At 41.7% G+C, this 12,319-nt stretch overlaps 1 protein-coding gene across 2 annotated transcripts in view; it reads left to right on the top strand.

The window, feature by feature from the left end:
- Positions 1-12,319, top strand: part of LOC127571811 (E3 ubiquitin-protein ligase RNF123) — a 331,679-nt gene that overhangs the window by 81,143 nt on the left and 238,217 nt on the right. For both annotated transcript variants that reach the window (XM_052018522.1, XM_052018523.1), the window contains exon 19: positions 2,821-2,892. In XM_052018522.1, coding sequence (XP_051874482.1) covers positions 2,821-2,892 — 72 coding nt within the window. The remainder of the gene's footprint in view (positions 1-2,820; positions 2,893-12,319) is intronic.

The following is a 12,319-nucleotide window of genomic DNA, read 5'->3' as shown; positions in this document are numbered from 1 at the left end:
TCGCAAGAGGCTGTAGAGGGTTGTAGACTTAGCCAGCTCCATCATGGGTACAACCCCCCCCCACACTGAGGACATCTTCAAGAGGTGGTACCTCAAGAAGGCAGCATCCATCACTAAGGACCTTCACCATCTGGGACATGCCCTCTTCTTGTTACTACCATCAGGGAGGAGGTACAGGAGCCTGAAGACCCACACTCAATGATTCAGGAGCAGCTTCTTCTGCTCCACCATCAGATTTCTGAACGGTCCATGAACCCATGAACACTACCTTTTTATTCCTTTTTTTGCACGATTTATTTTTGTAATTTATTGATTTTTATACCTTTGCACTGTACTGCTGCTGCAAAACAACAAATTGCATGTCATATCAGTGATGATAAATCTGATCTAACTGACCACTGTCAATATTCTTATTTTGAACCCATCATGTACTATCTCTATTCCTTCTTAAGCACAACTGCAGACTATCTGCACACGTGATATTTTTCTTCTCCCTCGCCTTTTCTGGTGTTCAGGTTTCTTTTGACTCCTCCCAAATGACATCTGCTTTAGACACAGCTTTGGTAATGCACCAGTTTTCATTGCTCCTTTTTAGCTGGCACCACTGCATGCATCATTCAATCTCACCAGGCCACTATCCTATCACACACCTTCCTTTTGTCCTTTCTGCCTCTCCCCCATTTCACTCAACTTAAAATAAGTTTTTTTTGCTAACTATTCCCAGTTCTGATGAAAGGTCATTGAACTGAAAAGTTAACCATTTCTCTCTGACAGGTGCTACCCGACCTGCTGAGTATTTCCAGCAGCGTCTGCTCTTATTTCCCATGTTGGTAAACATCAGTCAGTGATGCACCTACTGTAGATATTGTAGCAGCAAATGCGGGACTGTAGAATATTTCTGCTTTAAATGCATATATTTCAGATTCATTCCCAGCTCCAGCTGTAAGCTCAGGAACTGGATCTGATTTCTCTTGATCCTGTTCATTCTTTTCCTGTTTCTCTCCATCCTCTTCCCCTGAAGGAGATGTATTTTTGACTCTGCACCTTGCCAAACTTATTGGTCAATCATGGCCTTGTGCTGCACTTACTTTGAACACTTTGTGGTAAGAATGGTAGGTTGTGGTTTAGTGCTTTGCATCTTAATATTGTTTTCTAAGTGGTCTGTGCTTTGTTGCAGGTTAATGCTCTGGATGTCATGAATGTTCTTCTCAGAGTTTGCCCTGTGTTTGGGTTAGGATGCCCAATATTCTCTGAGTTATGTTGATGGCTTGTTTACTGGTTTTTTTGTTGGTACTCACTTATGAGTTTGTTGTGTTGAAGTGTGGCGAGTTCATGCCATGTTTTATTCATTTTTTTTGGTGTCTGGTTTTGCAGTGTGGCAGTTAAATGACAGCTAGATTGCCTTTATCTCTTTAAAATTCTGCACAGAATTCCAGAGGCCAAAAATGAACTTAACTTGGCAGCAGGAAAAGCATTGGGTGAGGTGACCAAAAGGCTTGCCAGAGAGCTTCTTCATGAAGAGATTTTTAAAAGGAGAAGAAAACTTATTAATGGGTTTGATTGAGTGGACAGTCCAGTGTGCAAGGTCAAATAGCTGGAAGGGTGTGGCGCTGAAGTTGTAGTGGAAGAATGAGGATTTGAAAGAAATAAATTACAGAGACCTTCATACATGGGTATAGAACAATTTGAGAAGTAAGGATGAGCTAGATCATTGATAGAAGTGTAGATAGTTGGCATGATAGTGCTGCAGGTTGTATAACTGCCCATAGCTCCAGTATCCCAGATTCAGTTCAGACCTCTGGTGCTGTCTATGTAGAGCTGGCACGTTGTGACTACGTGGGTTTCCTCTGGGTGCCCTGGTTTCCTCTCACATCCCGAAGGTGTCCTGGTTGTTAGGCTACTGTAAATTACCCCTAGGTGGGTGGTAGGTGAATCAGTGTAGTGTTAATGGTCATGTGTGAGAGAATAAGTTATAGGGAAATAAATGATGGAATGGAATTAATGGAATTGTTCTGGGAGCTTGCATAGTCTCCTCCTGTGTCATATAAAACATAGATATGGGCAAAAGTGTAGAATTTCATGCATTGGCAGAAATAAATTATTAATAGCTCAGTGAGTTCAGGGGATGTATGAATGGGAATTGGTCATTCAGCCTTTGGGGCTGTTTTGCCATTTATCTGGATCACAATTGATCCATATTCAATGCCTGTCTACCTTTATTCTTTCAACATCCCTTTCAAACAAAAAAAAATTGATCTTGAAAGTTACCTTTGCCCCTTACCCTATCTTATTCAGGATTCCTATGCCAGACAAAACAATTCCCTCTTCCTTAACAAATCTTTTCATCATTTTAAAATTTTATTTAAAACAGTTTTATTCTACAGCCCCTCAACCCTTTAAAGAGCTGGTAGTAATCTTAGAATCTCTACTTTACTGAAGACTAATATATCCCACTTGAAGTCTGGTACCTAAACCAATTAAGTGTCCAAAGCATCACTTATCCTCCTTGTATTTAAGCTTATTGCAATACAGGTCAACAATAGGTTAGTCTCTTTATTAACTATCTGACTGCCAGTTTTTAACTTATGTACATGCTGTTAGTGGGATATGGTCACAGGGTTTTTGACTGAGGCTGTTAATAAAGTCTAACTCAGTTGTATGAAGCATATTGGTAATGTGTCAAGTCTGAAGCTTTCAATGAAACTCTCTCACCAGGGAATTTGAGGTTCCATCTAGTTGGAAGCTGAGACTGTAACCAAAGGGTTAAATGATAAAAGATTTAATTCAACACAAAAACATGTTTAACTCTTTTCATTTTAGGGTGAAGCATCCAGATACATTTTCCTGAATAAGTTCAGAAAATTTTTGCAGGAGAATGCCAGCAATCGAGGGGTGAGTACTCATTAACATCTTGTTGATCCTGGATTTCTAACCAAATCTGTATAAGGAATTCTGCAATATTTCAGGGTTGCTTTTGGAGTCCTTTAAGGGTCCATCCTTGGTCTCTTCCTGTTTCTAATCTAAATCCTGACCTTCCACAGCATCATTAAAAACACATTATTTTCTTTGTGTCCATTGATTGGCACCCTGTTGACCATCCACGTCTTCTGATTTGTTCTGCTTCTTGCCTGGTATCCCAGATTGGATGAGCAGAAATTTCAACCAACTGGTTATAGGAAACACAAAGGGCATCATAAATCCTGTTCTGTAGCCACCAACTTACTCCATTGTTATCCTTAGCCAACATCTAAGGCTGAACCAGTCTACTCACAGCTGAGCTCTGACCATGTTTTCTCTTCATCACTCAGGCCATCTACATTCACTTCCACAACACTGACCAAGTATGACTCTGCTCCCGTCAGAACTCATCATAGAATCGCATTCAATTTGGCATGGGGTCAATAAGATCAGTGAGATGAATCCATGGTTCAAAGACAGGTGTGGGAAATGTAGGATTCAATTCATGGGGCACTAGTGACAGTATTGGGGAAAGAAAGAGGAAAATTTATGGTTCTTTATCTGAATCCACACAGCATTTGTTACGAGGCAGGTGGATTAATGGCATGGATAGAAATTAATGGATGTGAGCCATTATGGAGGCAAGGTTGAAAATGGCCAAGACTGGGAAATAAGTCTTCCATGATTATTAGGTTTTACACGTGTTAGAAATGGAAAGGAGGAGATGTGGTCCTGACATGGTCCTGATAATGACCAATGGGATAAAGGCAGTAATGAGAGCCGATCTTTGCTTGGAAAATCAAAAAGTAGAATTAGTCTGGACTAAGAACTATTGAGAGGCATTTGTGGAGGTAATCTATAGGCCTCCAACCAGTAAAGGGGTTAGCATAAATCAGGAAATTAGAGGGTAACAAGGGTACTGAATAATTATAGGGGATTTCAATCTACATGGACAGTGATTCCAACCAAATTAACAATGATAGTATAGATTGCAAATTCATGGAGTTTATAGAAGGTGGTTTTCCAGATCAGTTTGTTCACAAGATCACAAGACAAGGGAGCAGAAGCAGGCCATTTGGCCCATCGAGTCTGCTCCAAGGAAAGGGAAATAGAAATGAGAAATGGGGAATGGGGGAAGAAGAAAAAAAAAACTATTCTAATCCCAATTACCGGCCTTATCCCCATATCCCTTGATATCCTGACTATTTAGATATCTATCTATCTCCTCCTTGAACGCCCCCACTGATCTGGCTTCCACTGCTGTATGTGGCAAGGAGTTCCACAAATTCACCACCCTCTGGCTAAAGAAATTTTTCCTCATCTCTGTTTTGAAACTGTACCCTCTAATTCTAAGATTGTGCCCTCTGGTCCTGGTCTCACCCACCAAGGGAAACAGCCTAGCCACATTTACTCTGTCCTTTCCTATCAATATTTTAAATGTCGCTATGAGGTCCCCTCTCATTCTTCTGTACTCCAGCGAGTACAGTCCAAGAGCCGAAAAACGCTCCTCATACGTAAGCCCTTTCATTCCTGGAATCATCCTCGTAAATCTCCTCTGAACCCTCTCCAACGTCAACACATCCTTCCTAAGATGTGGGGCCCAAAACGGCTCACAATATTCCAAATGAGGCCTCACTAGTGCCCCGTAGAGCCTCATTAACACTTCCTTACTTTTATACACTATACCTCTCGAAATGAATGCCAACATAGCATTCGCTTTCTTTACCACCGATCCAACCTGGTGGTTAACCTTTAAGGTATCCTGCACGAGTACCCCCAAGTCCCTTTGTACTTCCGTGCTTTGGATTTTCTCTCCTCCTAGATAATAATCTGCCCGCTTATTTCTGCTTCCAAAGTGTACAACTGCACATTTCCCTACATTGAATCTCATCTGCCATTTCCTTGCCCATTCTCCTAAACTGTCTAGGTCCCTCTGCAACCTTCCTATCTCTTCAATACTCCCTACTCCTCCACCTATCTTGGTGTCATCCACAAACATAGCCACGAAACCATTTATTCCATCATCCAAATCATTAATGTACAAGGTAAAAAGGAGCGGTCCCAACACCGACCCCTGTGGCACACCACTAGTAACCGTAACCAACCAGAACGAGATCCTTTTATTTCCACTCTTTGCTTCCTGTCAACCAGCCAATGCTCCACCCATTCTGTTATCCTACCCGTAATTCCATGACCTCTCATCTTATTAATCAGTCTCTTGTGAGGGACCTTATCAAAGGCCTTTTGAAAGTCTAAATACACAACATCTACCGCCTCTCCCTTATCCACCTTACCTGTGATTTCTTCAAAAAACTCCAATAGGTTGGTCAGGCAGAATCTTCCCTTCACAAAACCATGTTGATGAGTCATCTAGAGATTAGACTATTCTAAATCTAATATTGTGCAACAAAAAGTATTAATTAATAATCTTGTTAGGGACCTTTAGGAAACGATCATACCACGATAGAGTTTTTATATTAAGATTATACATAATTTGATAAGATATCTTTATTAGTCACATGTACATCGAAACACACAGTGAAATGCATCGTTTGCGTTGAGTGTTCTGGGGGCAGCCTGCAAGTGTTGCCACGTTTCTGGCGCCAACGTAGCATGCCCACAACTTCCTAATCCATACATCTTTAGAATGTGGGAGGAAACCGGAGCACCCGGAGGAAACCCACGCAGAAACGGGGAGAATGTACAAACTCCTTAAAGACAGCGGCCTGAATTGAATCCGGGTTGCTGGCACTGTAATAACGTTATGCTAACCGCTATACTACTGTGTCTGCTGCACCTAAAACCAGGTCTTAAATCTAAACAAAGGAAACATTGAAGTCCAAAGCCATGAGCTGGCTGTGGTAGAATAGGAATCTACATTAAAAGGTATGACAATGGTCAAACAATGGTTAGTGTTTAAGTGCATTATTTACAACAAGTATATGTCACTTAAGGGCTCAAAAAAACAACAGGAAAGTGGTCAACAAAAGAAGTTAAAGATAGCATTAGATCAAAGGAAATGGGTTAAAATGAACAATAAGCCTGAGGATAGAAAAAATCTCAGAATCCACCAAAGGACCATGGTATTGATAAGGGATGGAAAAGTGGAGTATGGCAGTAATCTGGTGAGAAAGACAAGAGAGTATGCAGTTAAATTGAGAGGAGGAAAGTTCAAAGGGGAAGTGCGAGGACAGAGTGGTGGGTGCCTGGAATGCACCGCCAGGGAGGGTGATGGAAGCAGATACGACAGAAGTGTTTAAGAAGCTTTTAGATAGGCACATGGATACGCAGAGAAGGGAGGGATATGGACCATGTGCAGATAGAAGGATTAGGTGTCATTAGCTTAATTAGTTCAGAACAACATCATGGGCTGAAGGGTCTATTCCTGTGCTGTGCTGTTCTATGTTCTGTGTTCTAAAGATGAAATAGACTATAGATATTTAAACAACAAAAGATTAGCAAGAGTTAATATGGGTCCCTTACACACTGCTGAAGAAGACATTATATTCAGGAATAAAGAAATGGCAGCAAAGTTAAAGAAATATTTTTCATCTGTTTTCACAGATAAACTCAAAAGACGTCATGGAAATAGTGGTTATCAACAGGTGTAAAGTGAATTAGTAGTTAAAAGAAATTAGTACAAGTTTAAAAACAAACACAGTACTGGAGAAATGAATGTGTAAAAATGTGAAGATCCACCTTGGTAGAAAATCCAGAAGGACAAGCATATTTTTTTAAATGGTGAGAGATTGAAAAGGATTGAAAAGTGTTGGTGTTCAGGGGCACCTGAGTATCGTTGTACATGAGAATTGAAAGTGTTCTCCCTAAATCGGGAGTTAAATGCATGTTAGAGGGAATGCAGCAAAAGTGGGCTGAGGCGAAAGGGTGTTGTGCTATGAGGAGAGATTACGCAGACAGCACCTGTACTCTCATGTTTAGAAGGATGAGAGGTGATCTGATGCAAGTTCCTTATGGGTTTGACAGGATAGAGGCAGGGATGGTAAGTCCCCTGGCTGTGCTGTGTAGATGCAGGGGTCTCAATCTCAAATTAAAAGGTAGGAGATGAGGAGAAGTTTCTTCACCCAGAGGATAGTGATTCTTTGGAATTCTCTTCCCAAGAAGTTCACTCACTGATTATATTCAGGCAAAGATCCATAGATTTTTAGATAATAAGGGATGGGAGATGGAACGTGTTGCTAAAGTAAAAGATCAGCCATGATCTCATAGAATGGCAGAATAGGTGTTAGGGGCCAAGCGGCTTACCCCTGCTGTAACCTTTTGATGTTCTATGTTCATAGTAAGTGTCACAGGAAGAGGCTTTTTAGCCTATTGTGCCTCTGCCAATTGATAGAGAGCTAATACAGCTGCTGATATTGCATGCATTTTTGGTTGCCACACTATAAGACGGATGTGATTAAGCTAGACAGGATGCAGAAAAGATTCACAAGGATGTTGCCAGGACTGGAGGGCTTGAGTTATAAGGAGTGATTAGATAGGCTGGGGCTGTTTCTCTGGAGCAGAGGAGGCTGAGGGGTGACCTTATAGAGGTTTATAAAATCATGACGGGCATAGACCCAGGGTAGGGGAGTCTAAAACTAGAGGGAATACGTTTAAGGTGAGAGGGGAAAGATGTACAGGGAACCTGAGGGGCAAGTTTTTCACACAGAGGGTGGTGGGTATGTTGAATAAGCTGCCAGACAAGGTGATAGAGATGGGTAAAATTAGGACAGGCACATGGATAGGAAAGGTTTAGAGGGATATGGGCTAAATGCAGGCAAATGTGACTAGCTCAGGTGTGCATCTTGGTTGGCATGGGTGAGTTGGGCTGAAGGGCCTGTTCCCATGCTGGACTTCTACATTTTTGACCAGCCCACTACTGAAACCTTTGTTCTGAGACTTGAGTATTACATTGTTTTACTAGCTGGCCTCCCAGCTTCAGCCCTCTGTAACTTTGAACTCTTTCAAAATTTAATTGCTCATGTGCCAAAAGTCTTTTGTAGACCCATGACCCTTGTGACTTGCATCTCTATCTGGCTGTGCTTTGATGTTAAAGTTCTTATATTTGGAAATCTTTTCATGGTCTTGCTTTCCCGCAGATTTGAGACCTCTGAGCTCCTTCGGTTTTGGCCTCTTGTGGATCTCCTGATTTTCGTTGCGCCACCTTTGATTCAGTGACATTAATTGTCTAGGTTCTAAGTTCTGAATTCTCTCCCTAAAATCTTGCTATCTCTTTCCTCACTTGTAGATACTATCTAAAAACAACATTCTTGGTCAAACTTTTGATCAAGCCACCTAATGTGGTTTAATGTCAAATTTATCTTGATAACATTCCTGTGAAGCAACTTCAAATGTAAGAATTTAAGAAATAAAAGCAGGAACATATGAATTAGGAGAAGGAGTGGGTCACCTGGTCCTGCAAGCCTTTTCCTCCATTCAATGAAATCATGGTTGAAAAGATTTAAACTTACTATATTCCTTGTAAAGTATGCATTAATTCTTTGAAAATTGGCCACTTTTTGTTTACTATCATACATGAAGTCATAAAATCATAGAGAGATACAGCACAGAAACAGGCCCTTTGACCCATCAAGTGCATGCCAACCATAAACCACCCATTTAAACTAATCCTACACTAATCACACTTTTGTTTTTTCTCCCCACTTTCTTATCAACTCCCACCATTTCTATCACTCACCTACATGCTAGGGGCAGTTAACCCACCAACCCGCTTGTCTTCGGGATATGGGAGGAAACCGGAGCACCTTGAGGAAACCCACACAGTCACAGAGGAAATGTAGAAATTTCACAAAGTAGGCACCCCGGGCCAAGATTGAACCTGAGTCTCTGGTGCAGTGAGGTAGCGACTCTACCAGCTGCACCACTGTGCCATCATAATTTTAATGTACATTCCCAGTTTGCCACAGCCATTTCATCCTTGTACCTTCATAGTTTGTTCAGGTTGAACTAATTTGCTTTCAATCTTTATATAAAATTCTATCAAATCATGATCACTGTTCCGCTAATGCCCCAAAGCCACCAGATCATCAATGAACTCTTTTTCACTGCACAATATTTAATTTAAAGTAGCCATCATTGGTTCCTCTACATATTGAGCTCTAATACACAACACATATTTGCTTCTTCTTTGGTTTGCCTGGTCTCTACGTAGATTAAAGTTTCCCATGATTATTACATTATTCTTGTTTCCTGATTTACATTATGCCCTGCATTACCTTCACTGTTTGTGTTTCGTGACAGCTGCTGTTTCTTAGCTCCACCCAAACTGGTTCCAGTTCTTGATTTTCTGAGCTATGATCCTTTCTCTGCACTGACTTTATCCCACCATTTAAAATCCGGGCCATTCCCCCGTTCTTTGCCATTTTGCCTACCTCTTCTAAAAATTAATTACCCTGGAATATTTAATTTCCAGACTTGATCACCTTGTAGCCACATCTCTGTAATGTCTATTGGATTGTATCCATTCATTTCTATTTATGCCATCAATGCACCCATGTTATGAAGTTGGTGTGCATTCAGAGAATTCAGTTTTGTATTTGAGCGACGTTTTCCTGCACTAACTCTAATTGCAAGTATATTTTTATGTTTGAATGCACTGCTCTTACTGATTATCATTATCCATTTCACTGCCCTGATATATCACTTTGTGTTATGTATCTCTAATTTCACCTTTACTAGAACCCACCCCCTCCACACAGATTTTTTTTAGTTTAAAGCTTTATCTATAGCATAGTAATTCAATTCAGCTGGACACTCATCCTAGTTGGATTCAAGTGAAGCCAGTCCTAATGGAACGGCTCCCTCTTTTCCCAGTACTGGTTCCTGTGCCTGTGAAGTGAAACCCACTTATCCCATGCCAATCTTTGGACCACATATTGACCTCTCTGACCTAATTACTTTATGCTAATTTGCCATGGCTCATGTAGTAATCCAGAGATTATCATGTTTGTGGTTCTTTGTAATTTGGACCCTAGCTGCTCATATTTCTCCATCAGAGTGACCTCCTTTATCCTATCCATGTCATTGTTTTCCATACGGACTACTACAACTTGATCTTTCCTCTCCCCACTCCAAGTTCCTGTAGGGCCCTGAAGTATCAAAGTGTTCTGGACACACTCCTGTGGATGCAGAGCCTGATACTGACCCCGCAAACTCTACTTCCACTGTTACCACTACATTTCTTTTCACTACCCCAACTTGAATGGCCCCCTGTTCCACAGTGCTGTGCTGAGTTTAGTTATCCTCCCTACAGGATCTGCTCTCATTCACTTAGGCAAGTACAAGGGCTAATCCTCCTCCATCTCTACTTTCTGGATTCCCATACCTGCCTCACGCATAGTCACGGCCTTCTATCCCTCTTAATTGACCAATTTGAAAGTCCTTATATTTAATTCACATATTTTCTCACAGCATAGGAAATGACTGTTCAGCCCCTCAAAGGATGTGAGTGTTTCCTGGAACAAAGTGTCTGTCTAACCATGTGTCCTGCTTCCTGATGCATTGGTTTCCATCAACTCCTGTAGCTTACAGCTGGAATGAATTTGTAACAAATAACATGGGTCCTTTAGGTGGTAATAATATGCTTACCATTTATAGTTGTTGAGGGAAGCCAAAATGGAGAAACCATAGAGAGGGATGAGAGGCATTGAACAGTTCTTCTGAATAACTGGAAATTCATTAATAAAATGACACAAATCTTGACTTTGTACATGTTTGTGCCCAACTCCCAATTCTGGTAACTGCTTCAAATTTGGTTCCCTGTGAGGACAGTTACAGAAAATTACAATGTGGTCACTTCAGGTGGTGGGTCTCTCTGAAATTACTCTTTGTTAGAAATGCTTCAGCAAAGGTGGATCCCCCTATGGAATAGAGCCATAGATGACTCCTTGATGGGGTCTGCCCAGAGATGCTCTTTATGAAACATATAGGATTCTAAGATAGCCTGATGGGTCAGTTACTTCCTAAGAGATGTTCTCCATGTTGGGAAATTTAGAAAATGAGGGCAGTTAAGAAGGTAAATAGCATGTTGGTCATTATTGCACGAGGACTGGAGTAGTAATACCATCATACTCCAAATATATTGGACCCTAGTGAAGATGGTACCAGGAATATTGTGTCCAGGTCTGGTCTTGCAGCTAAGGAAGGATGTACTTGTAATAAAGGGAGTGCGGTGAAGGTTCACCAGATTGTGATGGGGATGATTGTTGGGGATTGTTCTATGAGGAGTAGTTAAGCGTACTGGGCCTATACACTCTCCAGAGTTCAGAAATGAACACATTTGAAACAGACAAAATTCTTATGGGGCTTGACAGGGTGGATGCAGAGTTGACATTTCCTCTGGATGGGGTATTTAGGCTCATGGGTCATGGTGTGAAAATAAGGGATTGGTCATTTGGAACAGAAACAGGGAGAACAGCCAGAGGTCGTGGTACATATTGGTACCAACGACATAGGTAGGGAAAGGAATGAGGTCCTGAAAAAAGACTATAGAGAATAAGGAAGGAAGTTGAGAAGCAGGACCTCAAAGGTAGTAATTTCTGGATTACTGCCTGTGCTAAGTGACAGTGGGTATAGGAACAGAATGAGGAGGAGGTTAAATGCATGGCTGAGGGATTGGAGTAAGGAGCAGGGATTCAGATTTCTGGATCATTGGGGCCTCTTTTGGGGCAGGTAGGACCTGTTCAAAGAGGACGGGTTGCACTTGAATCCCAGGGGGATCAATATCCTGGCAGGGAGGTTCGCTAAGGCTACTGGGGAAAATTTAAACTAGAATTGTTGGGGGGTGGGATCTGAACTGGAGAGACTGGGGAAGAGGTGTTTGGCTCTCAAATGGAGAAAGCTAGTAGTAGGTACGACAGGCAGGTGATAGAGAAGGGACGTGCTCAGACAGGTTTGAGATGTATCTATTTTAACGCAAAGACTATTCTGCACAAGGCGGATGAGCTTAGAGCTTGGATCAATACTTGGAGCTATGATGTGATGGCCATTACAGAGACTTGGATGGCTCAGGGACTGGAATGGTTGCTTCAAGTGCCAGGTTTTAGATGTTTCAGAAAGGACAGGGAGGGAGGCAAAAGAGGTGGGGGAGTGGCACTGTTGATCAGAGATAGGGTCACGGCTGCGGAAAAGGGTGGAAGTCGTGGTGGGGCCGTCTACAGAGTCTCTGTGGGTGGAGGTTAGGAACAGGAAGGGGTCAATAACTTTACTGGATGTCTTTTATAGGCCGCCCAATGGTAACAGGGATACCATTAGTATCCCTGGTCAATGGTATCCTATCAATTATCCTATTAATGGTACCCTATCAATGGTAACAGGGATCTTTGCATCATCGATGGAGATGGGG

The sequence above is a fragment of the Pristis pectinata genome, chromosome 6, assembly GCF_009764475.1.
Source record: "Pristis pectinata isolate sPriPec2 chromosome 6, sPriPec2.1.pri, whole genome shotgun sequence".
Classification (NCBI taxonomy): domain Eukaryota; kingdom Metazoa; phylum Chordata; class Chondrichthyes; order Rhinopristiformes; family Pristidae; genus Pristis; species Pristis pectinata.
This window is presented reverse-complemented; position numbering and strand designations above follow the sequence as displayed.